Source organism: Apodemus sylvaticus, chromosome 8 (assembly GCF_947179515.1).
Source record: "Apodemus sylvaticus chromosome 8, mApoSyl1.1, whole genome shotgun sequence".
Lineage (NCBI taxonomy): Eukaryota > Metazoa > Chordata > Mammalia > Rodentia > Muridae > Apodemus > Apodemus sylvaticus.
This window is the reverse complement of record NC_067479.1, coordinates 59,543,155-59,564,303: the sequence shown is the minus strand read 5'-3', so window position 1 is coordinate 59,564,303 and position 21,149 is coordinate 59,543,155. Positions and strand designations below refer to the sequence as shown.

The window sequence follows — 21,149 nt, the reverse complement described above, 5'->3', positions numbered from 1 at the left end:
GTTACAGACTGTGCGAGTTGCCGTGTGAGTATTGGGTACTAAACTCAGGTCCTCTGAAAAACACAGAAAGTGCTCTTGATTCCTGAGCTATCTCTCCAAACCCTGAATTAGTCACTTCTTAAACTAAAGGAACAAATTTTAAAAGCAATATAAGTATCAATATACAAATAGAAAATAAGGAGTTACAAAGCAATATTGGTGATAAAGAAGGTTCCTCGCAAGGAAATCTGACACGAAAACACATTCACAGAGAAGCAGAAAGAAGTTCATGGATGTTTTACAAACCAAAAACTGGAAAAAAATATATTTTAAAGATGACAGAAGAATAATTATGTGCTGGGGTTAGTCTGGTTCTGCTACATATTCAAACGCTGACTACTGGCTCCCAAGATCTGGTTGCCCAAAGAAGAGTGAATTCTCATGTACACCAGCTTTTGTTGTACAAACCTTGGTCCCCTGACTTATCTGGTCAATAAAAGGCTAAAGCCTGTGATGGGGCTGTGGAGAAAGTAAGGTGGGACTTAAGGATTGAGTGAGGAGTCTCAGGAGACACCAGGAGGAGAAGGAGAGGGGACACTAGGATTTTAAGAGGCCAACCCTGAGAGGAGACGGAACACAAACATGCAGCCAGGAGAAACAGCAAGTAACAAGGGGCATGTGGCTGGGATGCAATCAGAATAGCTCCAAACCTGCCAAACCTAGCGTATAGCTTGCAAATAAAATATCAGAATTGTGTCTTTTATATGGGCTAGCTAGAATATATAATTTCTTATTACAACTACCTTTCTTAAAAAACATCTGACATTGTAGACCAGGAAATTCATGTAGATAATACAGACTCAAGGTGCTTATTTAAATACATGAGGACCATAGTCTACTTGCCACCTCTCAGACATGAGAAAACACACAGGAGGAACCCTGGGTGCCCAGGACAGGCACCATAGCACCATACATCCGGGTTGAAGCTTGTTCTTCCCACTGACCCAGAAGTCCTATCCCTGGGAATTCCTAAGCACTGGTCCTAAGCATGGAGAAAGCTTCAGTACAGAAGGAATGACAGCAGGGTGGCTGAAATTTACAGTATTAAGTGGCTAGAAAATACTTAGGTGCCTACCCAAGGAACTGGACCCCACTGCCTCCCCATCAGGCCAGATGTCAAAATGGAGTCAGTCTGGTCACGTTCTATAGCTTTAAAAGGAAACTAAACTGTTATCTGGCCTTCTGAAGTATCAGGAGAGAAAGATAATGGCCAGATGTCCTAAACAGGCCCCTGTAAGCCACAGGATGCTGCTCTCTTTGTTTTGGTCCTGACATTAAAAATAATATGCTTGGTTTGTAAAAGACAAACTTGTTTTTTACCTTTTCCTTCCTTCCTACCTCTTTTCCTTCCTCCCTCCCTTTCCCCTTTCCTGTCCATCCATCCATCCATCCACTCATCCATCCATCCATCCATCCATCCATCCATCCATCCTTCCTTCCTCCCTTTCCCCCTTCCTGTCTGTCCGTCCATCCATCCATCCATCCATCCATCCATCCATCCATCCATCCTTCCTTCCTCCCTTTCCCCCTTCCTGTCCACCCATCCATCCATCTATTCATCCATCCATCCTTCCTTTCTTCCTCCCTTTCCCCCTTCCTGTCCGTCCGTCTGTCCGTCCATCCATCCATCCATCCTTCCTTCCTTCCTTTTCCCTCTCTATCTATAAACCCAAGCTTTCCTGCTCAGCCTCTCAGAAAACTGTTCCTACTTTACAGAAAGAAGTGTTGCTCAACTGTCAAAGAGAAATAAAATCCAATCAAAATATTTAAATTAAATTTGCTATAAATTTGGCTTTGAGCATTTTAAACATTACAATGTTATATAACCACACAAATAAAGAGACAATTTGTGCTGTACAGAAAGACATCTGAAAAGGGCTTTTTCTGTTCAGTAGCAAGAAAGGAATGGCATTGTTTTTCATTCTGTTCCAAAAAAGACATCATATGTAAAATGCAATCTCATTTAGTTAAGAATGTTCTACTCTAATCAAAATGATATTCTTAAGCTAAAAGATCTAAAGAGCAGGGAATGGGGAGATGCCTATGAATGTGAAGTTCTTGCTGCATAAGACTTGAGTGCAGATCCCAGTACGTGCATGATTCACTGGTAGGCATGAAGGCTCACTATACGTCCAGTGTTCAAAAGCTAGAGACAGGGGATTACCAGATCAAGCTAGATCGATTAGTGAAATAGGGAGACTCAAGCCTACGCACGCGTACCCCTACTCTGAGTGCCCATCCATACATAAACATGTATACACAGAGAAATGTATATAAAGGAGGGGTTCTAGTCATTTGTGTTCAGAGTCTTTATTGCTCCTATCTCTTTCCACCTGAATAACTGTGAACATGTGAGAAATTAAACACCCTGAAGGCTGTGTTTTCCTTACTGCTTTCATTTTAAACAGCAATCGTAGGGTAGTAGTGAAAAGAGGTGTCACCACTTTGAGACCCTTTCAAATCTGGCCGCCATCTTGGCACTTGAATTTTAATACTCTGACTATATTTCCTTCCTATTTGAATTTAAACATGTCCACAAGAATTTCTCTTAGCTGAAGCTATCAGAGGATAGGTACATGCAGGTTCCAGAGAAAATATAAAAGCTCTGCAAGGTAGCCTACAAGTTCATATCGACAGCTGTTTGGATCGCTGTCTCTTTCAAGTTTTGGAAAACACACATAAGGGGTAAGTTTATTGAGGGTGCAGTTGCATATGTGGTCCTGAGTCACTTTTGGTTGGCACATTTACTTCTAGGAGTTACCACTGGGAACAGACAGCAGACATTTTCTCATGGGGGAAAACCCTGATCCCACTAGAAAAGGTGAATGTTTTCGATCTTCAATGGAAGCTGTCTGAGGAAGGTCAGTATCCAGCGGAGGCTGTTTGGTATCAGAATGGATGGTGAAAAGGCAGGGACCTTGCTCTGAATGTTCCCTTCCCCATCCCCACCCACAGTCCCCTGTTCCAGGGCAGCCTGTGTACCTTGTCCTTTGTGATTCACTTCCTTTGCAGCGATGACTTTATTTAGGACCGAAGTGAGTGGCTCATTCTCTCCAATCACATGGGAAGTTATCAAGGGTGACATGATGAGCTGCCTCTGGCGGATGTAGGTTTCCATGGCAATTCTGAGGAAGACAGGAGAGATAAGGAGGAAGCCGGAAGTAGAGAAAGTCTTTAAAGTGTGACCTGAGAATAAATATGACGGTCTTATGAGAGCCATTTAGAAATACAAACACAAAACCTCAGCAGAGGGCTCACGGGAAACCATTGTTTTGGATTATGTTCTTGCATGGTCCCCCAACAGACAAGGCTAAAGTCAACATGGACTCTCACCATAGAGCAAATGCAAGCCTTTGGTAGAATATCTATCTTCCAAGACCTCAGCATGAAGCAATTTAACAGCTAAACTCCCCAAAGAAGCTGGCTTCAGAAGTATGCCAATGAAATTCCCTAAAAATGGTTACCTATAAAAAAGACCTAAAGCCAGGCGGTGGTGGCACACGCCTTTAATCCCAGCACTTGGGAGGCAGAGGCAGGCAGATTTCTAAGTTCAAGGCCAGCCTGGTTTACAGAGTGAGTTCCAGGACAGCCAAGGCTATACAGAGAAACCCTGTCTGGGGGGGGGGGGGGAACCTGAAGCTGACCCACCGGGTGGCTACCTTCTGTCTTCTGTCCCTGCAGTAAGAGCAATGACTAACCCCATGTTTGCTTTCCGTTTCTGTCTATAAGCCAATCTCCTCTGCTTGGCTCACTGGGACACTTATTTTGTTTTATAGCATGCAATGTTGTCCAATCCTTATGATCTAGGATTGGGAAGGTCAACTAAGTAAATTGCTGTGGTTTTATCCCCAGTACATTCTTCCCTTCGTTCTTCCATTGATTACACACACACACACACACATACACACACACACACACACACACACACACACACACGTATACACACACATGGGAATGTCCCCAGTAATTCTTCCCTTTGTTCTTCCACTGATCACATATGTGTATGTATGTTTGTATATATGTATGTATATATATATACATGTGTATACACACACATGGGAATATCATATATATTGAGATTATAATTACAACATTTTTCCCTTCTATGTTCTTCTTCTAAATCCTCCCACATACCTCTTCTTGCTTGCTCTCCTTCAAACTCATGGCCTCTTTTTTCACTAATTGTTATTGCATGCACATATATATATATATATATATATATATATATATATATATATATACATACATACATACAATTCCTACTATCCTGTTCAGTCCATATAATGTTAGCTATATGTTTTGATGACTTACCATTTGGAACTGGGGGAACAATCTGTGTGTCTTCTGTAGGGAAGAACACCTCCTCTGGCCCCAGTTTTCCTCAGTTGCCTGTAGCTCTCTGTATAGTGTTGAGGCCTTATAGGCTTTTTGCTTGCCCACTTGGGCACGTCCATTGGTGTCACCCTAGTTTAGAGCATGTTTGGATACTCATGCTGATAAGGCTTTCGGGGTGAAGCTCCTTATTTATTACTAGGAGACACAGTCTCACAGCAAATTCCCTGATCCTCTGTCTCTCACAATCTTTTCATCTCCTCTTACACATGTCAGGGAAATGACAAGGCAAAAGAGAAAGAGGGGGTGGGCAAGACAGCCACAGGTTAAAACACTGAAGATCAAGGCAATGACTAAGGACAAGTTAAATCAGAGGCATTTAGATTTGATTGCTTGGATGGGACAGAAGGACAAGCCAAAGGACAGGAGACCTGGCTCCTAGGACTAGCTCCACCTGACAGAGTACTCTGCAGGATCCTAGTTCCCCAGGAGGCCCACATCCATCCACATGGCCATTTGATATGTGAATACAGTACATATGGGGGATTCTGGGAAGGTGTTTTGAGACACTCAAGGACTTTAAATTTAGGACTGCAGTGGACAATCAGCAATGAGATCCAGCTGAATTAGCACATCAGGTAAGGTCCACCTGGGAAGAGGTCAAAAGACCAAACACAGACAGCCCCCACTCTCTTGAAGTCGCCACCACCGACTATGTTATCATCTTGTTGTCTTTAGCCTTCTCGGCCTGCCAGGCAGCTTTCTCTGTGTGCATTCTTTTAGCTGATGAGAAAGCAGACTGGACATGGGGCTAGAAATGGGGGGCTGCTTTCTGTGAATGGGTCTCCCCAGGCGGACTAGCAGAACTCACACAGGAGCCGCTGCAGCTTAGGGAAACAGGAGGACAGGCCGGGGAGTGCAAGGGGTAACATAAAGGCCATTATACAGTCGTGTCTGCTGCACACTGGGTAGTAATCAAACTGGGGCTCTGCTCCTTTAAGGGAAGCACAAGCTATTCCATAGCAGGACCATCTCAGAGTTCACGGCCACCTCATAGATGGTAGTTCAGAAGTTGGACAGAAAGGCACAGCACTGAAGGAAGAAGCCTACCATAAAGGGAAATATAAATGAAGGATTTTTTCAGATAGGGCTTTTTTTTTCCTCTATGAATGCATAACTTGATATGGTTAAAGGAGTAGCATTCACAGATATGAAGGTTATATATGTACATATAATGTTTATAATATCTGTCTGTCTCTCTATATATGTACATATAATATTTATGATAGCTGTCTGTCTCTACATAAAATGTTTATTTATTTTTTTTTAGGTAACATCCCACTATGCTTCACAGGCTGGCCTCACATTCATAATCTTCCTGCCTCAGCTTGTTAAATAGCTGGGATTACTGGCAATGCACCAGTGTGCCCAACTCTATTTTATATATTTACATTTATTCAATGTATTTGATCTGCTTAACATATTAGATTTAATACCTATAAATTTAAATCCAAATATTGGTAATGAATTAAACCTAATATATTTGTGTAAACATATTCATGTGTCACATAACACACGTGCACACTACAGTGTACCACATTTCAGTCACCTGAAGCTGACAGCACAGTCTGTAGCTCCTCACAGGTGACTGTGTTGGTATACATCGTGATGCGAGAGCTCCCTGATTTGTTCCTTAACTGAGCTAAGCACTTGTATAGTTACGTCCTTCTATCTGTTTGCAATAGGATTTGTATGTTTGCATATATATAAATGATACATTTTTATTTATGTGTATGAGGCATGGAGTTGCCTGCAGGAGCAGCAAGGGCCCATCAGAGCCTCTGGAGTTGCAGGTGCTTCCAATGTTACAGAACGTCCAATGTAAATTCTAGGACCCAAACTTCAGTCCTCTGGAAGAACAGCCAGTGCTGTTACCCATAAAGTCATCTCTCCAGCCCCATCATTAATATGTAGTTTTTAAAAGTTTTTTTTACTCAAATGTCCTTCAGCTGGCTTCAGAAAATCCATTTGTTCTATTAATCTGCAGTGGCCAATGGAAGTTAGATGAGACAATGTGCTATGCTGGCATGTGATCCCCGACAGGGGTCATTCCCAGAAGCCTTTTGGCTTCTTTCTAGGCCACCATTATGTATACTGAATGCCAGAGCAGCCACAAGGCTCACACTAGAACTTGTTTGAGTTACGGGCATAAGATTTGTTCACTTGTAGAACTTGTTGCATGGATGGCTCCAGTTCCTGTAGCCTAACATAGAGCCTGGGGTCAACCTCTGAGCTGCCCTGTCCCACCAGACTGGCTCCCCCAGATCCTTGCAGGAACCCTTGATCCTTGCATACTCTTCTTGCCTAATCCCTTGTTATGATAAGTGTGGTCCCTGGACCAGCACCATTAGCAATACTCAGAGGTTGTCAGGTGCAGTCAGACCTACAAGAGCAAATGCTGATTCTTACAAGATTGCCCTTGACAATTCATAGGTATCCTCCAGTCTGAGAAGTCATGTGATTCTTAGTCAAACATGTTCAGCACAACAGAAGACAGATACATCGCAGCATCTCTGACAATCAGATGACATCATTCTCTGGATTCATGTGCAGATGGATGTGTACCTTTTATGTTATATTCTCCCAGTTACTTCTACTGAGTCAGGAAATGCTCAGTTTACCCTCTTTGAGTCCAACATGAAGCTCTCTGAATAAAGACTTCTACAGAAAGGCCCAGGTCACAGTTTTCCAGCAGAACTACACCTTTACATTTCCAGCGACAGAGAGGGGTTCTCCCTTCTGCTTCTCCAGTCATGCCCCACTTGAATGGCCAAGCTGTACCTCAGGTCACCTGGGATGAGGACAGATACTTACTGCTGAAAGGGGATAAAATGCTGCTTTTCTTCATCATCCACCTTCCCGTGCACGATATCACTAATATCCATCACTAGGAGAGAGACAAATGTCATTAGACACACTAATGGGTTGGTGGCTTCATGCTTCCCTGAGCTGTATCGAAGAGGATGGTGTCAGCAAACACAGAACACCACAAAATGAAAGGGACCAGGGACCAAGCAACAATAATCACTTACTATACCACACCCAGCAGGGCAACAAGCCATAAAAGGCTCAGAATTTTCTATATCCAACTCTGCTGGACACACCTTCAAAACTCTACAAGACTGAGTAGCTATGTTCCTGGAAAATTAGACAGTAGTAGTAGTAGTAGTAGTAGTAGTAGTAGTAGTAGTAGTAGCAGCAGTAGTAGGAGGAGGAGGAGGAAGAGTATTTTGATAAGCTTTTACTGAAAAACAGAGAATGTATATTCCTAACAGGTCTGTCAGAAGCAATGAAGGTCTGGAAGTGGCCACCTGTATCTTTGATTTGATATATTCTTGGTTTCTACACCAGCCTTAAGAGTATCATAAAACAGACTATCAGCAGTTGCCGTCCGACAGTCCCCCATCCCAGGAGAGCACGTCAGTAAAGCCAGGCTGTAAGCCTTCATTTTTCTCATTTATACAGCTGTGAGGAATGGGAAGGTATAACTTGCTCTTGGTCACAAGTTTTGTTTTCATTGTTGCTTGGGTTTATTAGTTCTGTTTGTTCTGTTTTGCAGGGGTGTGACTTAACCCAGCACCTAGCACATCCAGGAAAACAAGGTACCACCAAGCCCACATCCACACAATTAGTTTTAAGTTTTTAGCAAAGCCAGGCTATGAATTAACAATGAGCACTGTCACCATTATGCCCAGCTATGCAGAGGATTAACAAGCAATCTAGAAAGCATCTGGCTGACGTGAGGCAAGGCCCTGGGAAGAGGCGAAACCGTGGTTAATAAATTACAGTCTGGCCATAAAGCACATTAGCAATCCACTTCTTGACGGCCCAGATAGTTTGTCTGTAGACAAGAGAGGTAAGTACTGAGAAACGCAGTTATGTTTGAAAGAACTCAGGACAACACAGTCCACCAGGCCAGGGAGTAATGCAGGTGCTGCCCGGGAGAGGGCACACAGTTGGGCATCACATGCAGCCTCCTGTTACCCCTAACAGGACCTTAGAAAACCTGTACCCCAAACCACTGAAAAACCCATTTGTCAGGGTCATCATCTCGTGACATGTAACTTTGGTTAACGATCATCATCAGGGTTAAGAACGAATTCTCTGCATTCAGTACCCAGATACACACAACTCCCCCTCTCCCATGCACACACATATACTCACACAGAAAAAAGCCTCAGTTTAAGTTATAAGTTTCTTTGGCTTGTTATGATTGGCAGTGACCTCTAATACATCTTCATCTGAAGGCTGCTAACAGAATACTTGCTTCCAAGCAATTGGGATGAGGGTCTTAAAGCCCACGCTCACAGTGACCCACCTACTCCAGCAAGGCCACACCTCCTAACAGTGCCACTCCCTGGGCCGAGCATATACAAACCATCACAAAGACTTCTTGGGACATCCTGAGGAATGACTGGAGCTAAGGAGCCTCTTTGAAGGCTCTTAGTGATACAAAGTCATCTTTGAGAAGCAAGTCTCCTGAGCAAGGAAAACACTTTGCAGTGACACAATGCATCAGCAGAGCACAAGCTAGCAAGCTGTCCTACTATGTGTGGGACATCGTGCTGGGCATAAAGATGAAACACAATCAGAGGCTACAAGGGGACACAAATGTCAAGGAAAGAGAACTGGCCGTCCTGGGGCACGAATGTCAAGACCAACCATGACAACAGAAGCCATTGCTTCCCATCTTTAGGGACAGCCCTGCCATCTCTGTCTGCCTCCAGGCAGCCGGCCACCTTCTTTTCTCTATCTCTTTTCAATGCTATAAGGGCGGTAAAATATGCATTACATAGAAACTGCCACCTTTAACTGGTTAAGTGGAAGAAGGTACACTCACCTGATGTAACCATCACCGTCATTCACCACTAGAACTCTTTCATTTTCTCAAAGGAAACCCTATCCTCAAAAAGCAATTCACCTCCCTCTTCAAGCCCTGCCAGTCCCATTCAATGGCCTATGAACCTGACTCTCCTAAGCACCTCATATAAATGAATCCCACGGTGGTTGGTTTTTTTGGTATATGGCTTATGTTCTCAACGTCAGCAATACTGTGGCATGAGTCAGAAATTCCTTCCCTATTAAGGCAGAATAAAACCTCCTTTCAATGGCTACACCACATTTATTTATCCATTCATCTACTGATGCACACTTGAGCGACATATCCCCTCAGCTTTTGTGAATAGTTTCACTGTGAAGGCGGTGTTTCTTTAAGACCTCGCATTTCAATTCTTTTGGGAATATGGCTAAAATGGGGATTTCTATCGAATATGAGATCAGATGATGGGTCTACACTTAGGTCTTTTAGAAACTGCAGAGAAGGTTTATAGAAACCCAGAAGCTCTATACCATATCCCTTGGTCTCTGGGCTTTCGTCGTACCTGCCACCCCAAAGGGCCTCCGGAGGCCGCAGGTGTGTTTTTTGCCCTCCTTCAGCTCCATGCGGCCCACCCGGACAATCTGGCACACGAGGCTGATGCGTGGCCGGATGAGGTCTGTACTGCTGAGGTCCTGCAGGCAGAGAACACATGAGAGGCTGGCTGCCCTGCCCTGCCTGGAACACACCACCCCATGCCAAACCACCACCACAATGCCGCTCTTTCTGCCCATCTAAGCACTACAGAGAACAGAGAAAATTAGTTTCTATTTATCTGTAAAATGGTTTACTTTTCTTCCATGGTTCCTACTTCACATTTCAAGATTAGCTCAGACTCAGTCTAACACCTCTAGGTAGATAGGTAGGGAGGAGGTTAAGGGGTTATTAACCAAGATTTTCTCTGATGTTCTGGGTCCTTCTGCTTCATGTCTTAGTACAAGATACATCTCAGGGTCAAATGACACAGAAACTTGCATGGTGCTGATGTTCACTGGGCATCCACAGAAGCCTGTAAGGACCCAGGCTGGCCTCGATCTTGACTTGTAACTGAGGTTGACCTTGAACTCCAGATCTTGCTGCCTTCACCTCTTTAGTGCTGGGATTACAGGTATCCACCATCCCCTGACTCTTCACCCATAGCTCATTTTCTAAACCATCCCAGCCTCAAGTGTAACCCAGGCATGGTTTTGTGAGGTTCCTTACACGCCTCCTGAGAGGCCTTTTCCATGAGCACTGAGCAGCAAGAGGCGTGGGGGTGGAATTGCTCCTATTTGGAGTCGAGGCTCCCGGGTGTGTATGTTCTTAAGGAGGGGCAAGTGACCCAGAAATGAGCTCATATATCTCATTCAGTTAACATCAAAAATAACTTCATTATATCTCAGAACCCTTTAATGGAACAGCAGGTCCAGCTCTCTTACTGAATCAAGAATTACTTTTCAAATAATCACTCCAAATCTATGCCCTGTAATTTGGTAGAGACACATCACTGAGACGGCAATATACACCAGCAATCACCTGCCCTGAATCCCTGCTTGAGGTTCTGCAAACCCTTCCATTAATTGAAAACAAAGTTACTGGGTGGCAGGTTCTAGAAACCATAGCATATTGATATCATTAAATAATACATCATCGTTTATAAGCGAGTTCTGAAGACTGTTTAATGACCAAGGAAATGGCCACCACATTTTATTTCATTAAAAAGGCTAGACATGAATTTACATACTGGATGAGCCTCTGGCTGGCTGGGAAGGAGAGTGTCAGGGGTGGGGGTGGGGAAGGAGGAAAGGACAGAGCAATTGCAGCTGTAGTAAGTTAAAACTGATTAAAACGACAGACCAAGGATTTAACAGTGCCTTTACAGACCAGACACAGGGTCTGACTAACACCATTCTTGCAGGGAAAACCTACCTCACTTTGTTTCAAAACTGAACAAATACTAAAGTTTCAGGGGGGGGGAACATCTCAAACTTCAGTGTCTCCATTTGCAGGGTGTAGAGACAGGAATGGCTCTTTATAGGGACAGAGATGCCTGTGTGTGTCCTGGAGCCAGGAGGCTGACAAGAGGGGACAGAGACAAGTAGTCAGGTGTCACTAGAACTTGGGCTTAGTTTGCTTTGTCTTGGACTCAGAAAGAGCAGGAGATGAAGCCCTTGTGTGGGCTGATGGGAGACAGAACTCTCTCTCTAGCGGAGCTAGGGACCTACACATCCAGGTTTCCCAGGGCTCCTGGTGGCCCCAGGGTGTGTCCTTAAAGAGAAAAGCAGGAGAAGCTCAGAAAGTTCTACCTATGAGGAAGACAGTCGCCAGGTCCAAACACTGGCATTGTACTTATCCATTGCCAAGCTCCTGAGCTGTGTGCTGCAGCACCTGGCAGAGAGGACTGGGTCGCAGCTGCCCTCACTGTGACCTTGGTTTGGAAGGTCTTCTTCCAGTGAGGAATCGGCACGGCTGATGCTCTTCAACTTCTCTGTCTTCCTCAAATATCTTCTATTTAAGTATTTTGGGCACTGAACCCACGGCCCAGCGCTTGCTAAGGGAGTGCCCCTACCACAGTTCTCCCCGCCCAGCACTTAATCTATTTAAAACACCAGCTTCAAGGCTGGGAAGATGGCTCAGTATATAAAGTATGCCATATAAACATGAGGAACTGAGTCCAGATCCTCAGAACTCAGGTAAAGCTGGGTACTACAGCATATGCCTGCAACCTTCATGTTCCTAGGTAAGATGGGAGGACACAGGATAGCCTTTATATGCAATAGCCGTGATGTAATATTCTTTAGAATAGCCATGTATATGCAAGGACAAACAGCAAAGACACCCTGGTCATAAAACAATGTGGGAGGAGAGGACATAAGAAAACACTCAAGGCTGTCCTCTAACCTCTGTACATGAACTATGACACTTGGGTTACCATAGGAACAAATACACATCTACACACAAATACATACAAAAAGTTAGATATACACATATACATATATGACTATAGCAACAACTAAGGGGCGGGGTGGGGGGGAAGAGGTCATGAATTTTAAAGAGAGCAAGGAGAGGTATGTGGGAGTGAACAAAGAAAAGGGGAAAATAATGTCATTGCATTCATCTCAAAAGTAAAATAAAAAAATAAAGGATAAGAGGGGAAAACCATTTTCATTATAATAAAATCGATAAACTGTAATGAAATTGAGAACAAAAATTGAATACATAAATATACAGTTAAGGCATACACCTCCCTGCACAATACCCTGGTAGGCCCTGGAAGCACTTCAGGACTGCTGATACTGTTCATCTCTACTTGCTTGTGTTGTCCTTGTTTATAGCTGTCTTCCCACCAGCACAAATGCTGCTCAAGAACACCAGTTTCTTTCCCTGTCCTGTTCATGAATAGTTGTATACACATCCGTATGTGATACCTACTATGTGTTCACTAAGTGAATAAATGACGGGGTTACACTTGCTCATAGGACAATGGTGGCTACCCTTTTTACCTTTTATGTTTCCCACATATTTATCACTGTATCCACTGTAAGAAAACGTTGAAACAGAAAGTGAGGCTGGGCTAGTTAGATGGCTTCACATGAAGACACTTGCTGTCAAGACTGAGGACCCGAGTACTATCCCTGGGTCCTACTCAGTGGAAGAAGAACCTACTTCTGCAAAACGGCTTCTGACCTCATGCCACGGCAACATGCCCATACACGTGCATATACACAGACACAGAAAATAAACGAATGCAGAAACTTCTTATGAGGAAGGCGGAACTCACGGTGAAGACTGCTTGGAGGTTGTTCAACTTCTCTATCTCCTTGGGCATCCCGTTACTGCCCCAGCGAATTAGGTAGTTCTCACTAGCAGATAAAAAAAAAAAAAAAGGAAATTACTCTTAATCAGAGGCCATCTGGGACAGAGGCTGCCCACAGACACACTTGTAAGGGTCAAAAGGGACAGAAGGATCCCATGGTAAGTCAGGTGCTAAGGGAGCACACACACCATACCTATGGGGCTTCTGTCTTTGAAAGAGTCCCTGATATGGGGAAACATCCTATACAGTGGCAGCCACTGCTCACGGTGGCCCAGACATGGGACTTTATAAGACACTTTTGTCTGGGGTCTTCATCCTACCTCAAATTTCTTGTATACAAGCTTTGGTTTAGCTGAAGTGAGAGTTTAATTTTAGACTCAGGCATGGTGGCTCTGGACTGCCATCTTAGCACTCTGAAGGCTGATCAACATCATTTAAAGCCAGCCTGGGCTACACAGTACACTGACCAGTCTGAGATTGTCAGTGAAACCATGTCTCAAGAGGCCATATTTACAAAAGCTTAATTTGCTAAGTTATCCCCAGTCCATCCTTCATGGCCCACACCACACAAATAACCTAGTAACTACTTTTTACTTTTTGAGAAAGGGTCTTATGTTGCCCAGGCTGGCCCTGAACTATAGCTGATCCTTCTGCTTCCACCTTTCTTGTGCTGGGGTTACAGTCATGTAACACCCATCTGGTTTGTGCCATGTTGGGGCTCTATCTAGGCTATGCAAGCGTGCGAGCAGCTGAGCTATACTAGGCCCTAGTACCTTCCACTGCCTTCTTGAAGATTAACCTCCACTTCCTAAGTTGCTCCACGAAGAGTCACACTGGAGCTCAAGCATACCCTGACTCTTCCTTATAGTCTTGAAACTTTGTGTAAACTTTTTCTCCTGAGTAGTTTTGCGGTTCCTGGTTCAGCGTTGAGCTGCAAGCAGAGTTCTCAAACACACAGCCCCTAACTACCCAGCTGCCACTGCTGAACCGCTTGGCACATCATCATCATCATCATCATCATCATCATCATCATCATCCCCACAGCCTGCAGCTGCCATGAGAGTTCACAGCGGGTATGGCACACTCCATGAGCTTGGACAAACACAGAATGATGGGCAGTCACCAATACAGTGTCCTACAGCTCAGCCATGAAACCCCGCTGTGTTCTTCATCTCTCTCGTTCCTCCTATACAGTCTTCTGAATTCTTATCCTTGTCTCTCTCCTAAGCAGTTTCATTCACTCTTTTATTATTCTTGTTTCCTTCGTTAAGACAGGGTTGTCTTGAACTGGCTGTTCTCGAATTCACTATGTAGACCAGGCTGGCCTCGAACTCAGAGAACTGCCTGCCTCTGACTCCTGAGTGCTGCAATTAAAGGTGTGCGTCACCATACTCAGCTATTTTATCCATTCTTAAAACCCTACAGATGTGTAGTCTGAAGCTGCATGGTACCAGTGCCCCTGTACAAAGCTTACAGAGACCAAAGGACTTTATTTTCTACTGTTGGAAGTGACTATACCCACCCTCTATATCTCCATCTCAAATCCAGTGAAGGGTTCCGGGAGAGGGCTAGGTAAAGACTGTACTTTGCAAGGCCAAGCACAGGTGACAAGGGTCTCCATTACCTGATGAAGGTGGACTGGTCTGGGTCATACAGGGCTATGAACAGCTCCGCATCCTCCCCAATGTTACAGACAAAGTTCTTGAAGTTCACATAGAGGCCATAGGTGTGGACAGTACTGAAGATTGCCTGACCTCTCAAGTCCAGGTTCTGCAAAATGCTCTGGGTGGGCCAGGGAACAGGAGAGAAGACTTGAGCAAATGGGGGTGGGGGGTAGAGGAAGGTTGGCAAAGAAATCAACTACAAACAAGGGACAGCTACCACCAACAGGGAGAAACACTTGCTGAGAACTGAACAGATGACAACCAATCATCTCTTAGTCCAACAAACACATCAGCATCATCAGACATCCTAAGTGGTCCTGTTCAGGGCCTGGAACCCAGATAATTGAATAAATGCTTTCTAGGAGGCTAAAGAGATGGCGTGATATATAAAATGCTTGCAGTGGGAGAATGAGGACCAGAGCTTGGCTTCCCAACAGTCATGTAAATCCCTGGTGGGCATAGGAGCCCACCTGTCATCGCAGCCTATGGGATGTAGAGATGGAATCTTGGAACACGCTGGCTAACTAGACTAGATGCCTTGGGAAGCTCTGGGCTCAAGTGAGAGACCCTATCTCAATACGTAATGGAGTGTGGTAGAGGACGACACCCAATGCCAACATCTGGCCTCAGCATCCATTCACACATACATATTTATGTGGTCCCATGCACATGTAAACAGACATAACTACATGCATGCAAACCATATACACACATGGAGAAAACATATGCTGTCTTCAGGTGATAACTCAGTTTTCAGTAGAGCTGTGAAGCTTTTGTGTCCTATGATGGGACACTGGAGGAAGCTTAAAAACAAACACTTGACCCACTACCCAACTCTACAGGAAACAAAGGTTCCATAGAAAGCCTTACCCTTGGGTGTGGTTGTCACATATTGTCATGACTGCACCCCAGAAAGCAAAAGCATTAAAAAAACAGAGACACATCTTTCTACATCCAAACAGAAAAGAGATCAAAATATCAACAACAGGGGCAGAGAGGTCAGAAGATGCTGGCCCTTTTTCTTTTTCTGGTTTTCTTTACCTTTCTAAGTTTTCTTTACTTTCAAAACTTTCCAAACACAATTTAAAAATTGTTTTATTTTGGAAATCACAATACTTTTAACAAAGACAGAGGATTATAATATAAAAAGTCCTTCCTTTTATCCAGTTCTCTTTCTCAGGGACTGCTTTATTTTTATTTTTTTTATATCTATTTTATGTATGAGTGCTTTGACTGAGTGTCAATGTATCATATGCATGGCTGGTACCTGCTGAGGTCAGACAGAGATCCCTTGGAACTGGAGTTGTGATTGGCTGTGAAGCATTATGTAGGTGCTGGGAACTGAACTCAGGTCCAAAGAAAAATTTTAATAGCTGGTTTATTATCAACCATTCCAGTTACTCTGCATATATGCAAGCACTGAAGTGTGTATACCCTTTTGTGGGCATTTTTTAATACAACTACTATTTTTCACAAATAGTTCTGCATCTTTACACACACACACACACACACACACACACACACACACACACACACACACACACACCTTTGTTCCCTTTCCAAAGCAGGATATACACACACAGCTTTGTTCTCTTTCCAAAGCAGGATACACACACCGACCTCATTCTTTCTGCCCACTTTTAAAATGAGGCCACATGTGATTCTTCTAGGCACTGCTATTCTCATTGTCTGTTACTCGTTTTCAGCATTAAAAACCAAAGCAAAGAATGAAGTCCTAGCAGCCCAACCTGCACCCTGGAGGAAGCATACCTTCTCCTCTTGGATCTTTTCCTCTATCCTTTTAGAAGCAAGTTCATGGGCCCTGAAGAGGGCGACAGTGCTGGTCTCATCCGGATCTAAGATGTTTCCGTTGTCGTCTCGCACGACAAGATCCAGTCCAAGCATTCTGGAGAGAAAGGAGGTGGTAAGTTGCTCTCCCCTCCACTCTTTATAGATGAACCTATATCAGAAAGCCCAGGAGACCCAGGAGAAAAGGGCAGGGGCTGGGCACAGCCCAGGAATTTCCTCCTTCCAACCTGTACCTCCTTTCTACCCAGCAATCATGCTGTGTAGTTTAGGGGGCCACATACCCAAACCTGTGTGCCTGTGCCAACGAATCGGCCCACAACCAGAACAGGAAAATTGGCAATGATTGTGACCAAAGCCCTCTTTGCAGTGATTCCCTGACCATCTCCTGTGGTCTGGCATAGAGACACAGAGTCATGCACCATCCTTCAAAGGCCTGCCTTGGCACTTGTGCTCAATACTGTCTTAAAGGAGGAAGTAAACTCTGGCGGCTACCCGCTCATAATCCATCTCTATGCTGGCTCTGCAGTCATTCACACTATAGTCTGAAGGTAATATATATGTTATATATAACATATAAAACATATATATATATTACCTTCAACAGCTGCTCTCTTGGATCCCTCACTCTGGACCGTTCCATGTATACATGTTCCCTACCCTTCAAAGTTACTGTAGGAACTTGCTTGAGATAACAGCCATAAAGTATCTATAGAACCTCATATACAGTAAGTGCCAATAAATGTTTGCTCTGACTACAGAGAATGGTACAAGAAAACTGGCAATGAAAGTTCTGAGAGTTGCATGGCAAGAACATAGACAACCACACCCTTCTCCCAAGGCATTTGTGCCCAATGAGCACAGAAGTAGGAAGAACTATGCTAAGTTCCAAGAAGTCAGAGATTAGTGGAACAAAATTATCAGCTCAAGTCTACATTCAAGGTACCTACAGGGGAACAGTACTCAAGAGATATAAACCAGAGCTGCCGAGTCCTCAGGAAGAAAGCCAACATGCCTCAATTCCTTCCTCCCTGCTCTGCAGCAACTCTGGACGAGTGATCCACACTGGCAGCCTCCTTTCCAGGGCAGCCAGACCCACAGGCCACCCAGACCTGTGAGAGACAGCATGCTGGCAGAGCTGGGTCATGGCACATACTGATACAAAGTCTCAGTTTCCTGAGCTGCTTCCAAGGGCGGCTGTGGGGAAAGCTGACATGATTGCCATACAAAGACATTAACATGCTATATCAGGCCTTGGGGGACCTCCAGGACAATGTTACTATGTTGAAATCATAAAAGGACAGAGCCTCGTCCTACCTCAGCTGGCTTTACAAAAAGTCCCAAGACCTTGCATGAGAGGCTGTGCACCTGCAGCAGTGACCGTCACCCAGGGTCTAGATTATTTACTTTTCTTGCTGTTATGGCCAGGGGAAAAAAAAACAACTGACGAAAGCAACTTAAGGGAAGAAAGCCTTACTCTGGTTCACATCTCAAGGGGCAGAACAGTAGAGGGCCTGAGGCAGCCCATCACATTAAATCTTCACTTAGAACTAGGTCTTCTTCAGCCCTGGACTCCACAGAGTGATACTGCCCCCCATTTAAGGTGGCTCTTCTCTCCTCACTTAACCTAACCTAGACACCCCCTCACAGACGCGCCCAGATGTGCATCTCCTCGGGGATCCCACATCCTGTCTAGGAGACATCAACATTAACCATCATAGAGGTATGAGGGGATAGGATTCACACCTCAACTTCAAGAGTCAGACCCAGAGCCAGGGCCTGTGCTCCCGCTAATGCTTTCCCACTGCCTTTGTTGGCTGGAAGGATAGCTTACCATACCAGGGAATCTGAACATCCCCACTGCCAATAATGGGCCCGATCCTAGTAACAAGAGGATGGGGAAAAAGAAAATGGTATCTGATAGCAATCAATTTAATATCCATCACTGGAATAAAAACATAGTCTCAGGCCTCTGAAAGGACCCATCCCCGTGTGCCTGATCACTCCAGCCTTCTCTGCCAATGGAGAAGCTTGGGCAGAAAACCCATTTTCCCTATTCTTGTGTCAGTCAGTGGGATCAGAGGACCAACAAAGGACCTAACCCAAGAAGGGGCCTGTGATATTTTTCAATGAAATTGTGTATTTTCAAACACACAAAGACACTAAGTAGTAAGCATTGCTATTTGTCAACTCTAAGATTTGTCGTGAGACTAGGGGGTTGCAGAGACATGGGGGCAGGGGGCAGGTTGGAGACAGGAAACCACTCCCCACATGGTCAGGTGATTCAACTTTTGTCAGATGGTGGCATGGTTTCTGAGAGCTTGTGAAAGTTTCAGGATGTAGTTTAGCGGATAAACATGGGCTAATAGGAATGGGCCTTTGTTCTAGTCTAGAGCACTCTGCTTTCCTGTGTAAAGGAGCTCTGTCATAGAATCCTGCCACCATCTCATGGGCAAGAACTTTTCCGCAGTGCCTTCCCCATCACAACAAACTCTATTCTCTGAAACCACTAGCCAAAGTAAATCATCCTTCCCTTTAGCTGCTTCTTCTATCCAGTATTTGGCCACACACAAGAACTCCCTTGGATTCCCCAAGAGTCACTAGTACAGAAAAGGAAGGAGCTAACTGACATAGTTATATAGGAAGAATAATCTCTAATTTCCTGTTGCACAGTAGCATAACTATGGTTGGCAAAAATTAACTTCATATGTCAAAATATCTACTAAAGATGATTTTAAATGTTCCCAACAAAAAGAAATGATGATTGCCAAAGTGATGTGCATGCTACTGAGCCTCATCAATCACCCTTACATATAAGTACTGTATGGATGTGCCCTGTAAATTACATATAATGTCTAAGTACTTCATTATTTTCTGTCTTGATTTTTAGACAGTGTCTCATATACCAACCAGCCTGGCCTTGAACTTACAATGAAGTCATACATCCTTAACCAGAACTTCTGATCCTCCTGCCTCCATCTGTAGAGTCCTGGAATCAGAGCTCCCACACCAGTTTATACAGTGCTGGGCTTTGTGTAAGATCAGCAAACATTCTGCCAACTGGTCTACCTCCTCAACCCTCCCTTTGAAACTATTTAAAGGATTTTTTTTTTTTTAAGTTTCTGTAAATACTATCTAGTGTGAAGGAGCCAGTCATTCCCCACATCCTCAGTGCAAGATGGTCCTGGGTTACCTGTTCCCATGATCGATTTTGGCTGTGACCTTCTTCTTCAGCTCTGCAAGTTCATCCTTAGGAAGTGTCCCAGATAGGATCTGGGAGCGCCACTCGATCAGACTGTATGTCATTTGCTGCAGCTGGCGGAATAGTGTAACCTTGTTGTTCTAAAATGGGAAAGAGGAGAAAAAAAAAGGACAGAAAGAAACACAAAGATGTGATGGAGAGACGGCATCTATCTTTGCACACTCTATCTACAGGGAGCTCCTTACTCATGAGGTCACAGTAAGCTGCACACTTGAGGCACATTTTCATGTTGATAAGTTTTGCTAAGCTATTCCTAATTTGTCCCAAAGCATGACTCTAAAAATGGGTAAAGAGTTATAGATGGGTCCTAAATTATAATAAACCCACAGAATAATCATGAACATGTCCTAACATCCTGACCATGCCCCTTCCTCTGTTTGAAACCCTTTAGACATTCTCAACAGGTATAAGAGGGTCCACGGTAAGTCCTTTTGTTTGTCTGGGCAACATTCCCACCTATACTTCAGGTCACTGTGCATCACAGAATCTGTGCTTCCTTCATGTGTAGTGGTGGTTATTCCTTCAAGTGTTCAGAGCCTATCAGGATTTCCTCCCCACACAGCCACACTGCCCTTCTCCTTTCACACCTCTTTTGTGTGTACATGTTCATATGTGGGGTGTATGTGCACATGTGTGTGTACACAGGTGGGGCCAACATCAGGAGTCTTCCTCACTTGCTTTTCATCTGATTGTTTGAGACAGGCTCTGGCTAAGCCTGGAACTCAGTGATTTCGGTAGACTGGCTGGTCAACAGCCCTAGGGATCTGCCGGTCTCCACTTCTCTGCTGTCTGCCATCATGTCAGCTTTTAGGTGGGGGATTGCAACCTGAAATCAGGTCCCCTGCTTGCATGGCAGGCACTTTATCCACTGCACCATCTCCCTAGCCCTACCAGGTGCCTAATTTTGACTGCAGTCTCAACTGAGAAGACTTAGTCTGTGAGTCTGCCGTGCCCTCTGTTGATTGGAATTTATAACCCACACCAGCATTCAGAACCCTGGAAGACTGGCCTTGCCAGCTCTCTCTTTTGTGTCTGTGTCTGAAAAAGACACTGAAGAATGAATTTCAAGTGGAGAAATAACTAATTCAGAGATATGGAATAACAGAAAATATAGCTTTAAATTTTATTTTTTTTTTTAAATCTCTATTCCCCCTAGCAAATGGACCCTGAACTGTTACTCTGGGCTTTACTAGTAACTCAGCTTAAGCACAGTTACAACCAAATTATCATTTGTAGCTCAATCATTTTGAGAGTCAAATGCTTGATGTCTGAGCCCTCACCATTTCTGTTCTAAATGGTTGACTGGGTCATTAT

At 44.2% G+C, this 21,149-nt stretch overlaps 1 protein-coding gene across 3 annotated transcripts in view; it reads right to left on the bottom strand.

The window, feature by feature from the left end:
* Dock5 (dedicator of cytokinesis 5) overlaps window positions 1-21,149 on the bottom strand; it is a 179,481-nt gene that overhangs the window by 72,288 nt on the left and 86,044 nt on the right. For all 3 annotated transcript variants that reach the window (XM_052191114.1, XM_052191113.1, XM_052191115.1), the window contains exons 6-12: window positions 19,767-19,915; window positions 16,538-16,673; window positions 14,728-14,885; window positions 13,068-13,149; window positions 9,813-9,942; window positions 7,246-7,318; window positions 3,022-3,164 (exon numbers count right to left, since the gene is read on the bottom strand). In XM_052191114.1, coding sequence (XP_052047074.1) covers window positions 3,022-3,164; window positions 7,246-7,318; window positions 9,813-9,942; window positions 13,068-13,149; window positions 14,728-14,885; window positions 16,538-16,673; window positions 19,767-19,915 — 871 coding nt within the window. The remainder of the gene's footprint in view (window positions 1-3,021; window positions 3,165-7,245; window positions 7,319-9,812; window positions 9,943-13,067; window positions 13,150-14,727; window positions 14,886-16,537; window positions 16,674-19,766; window positions 19,916-21,149) is intronic.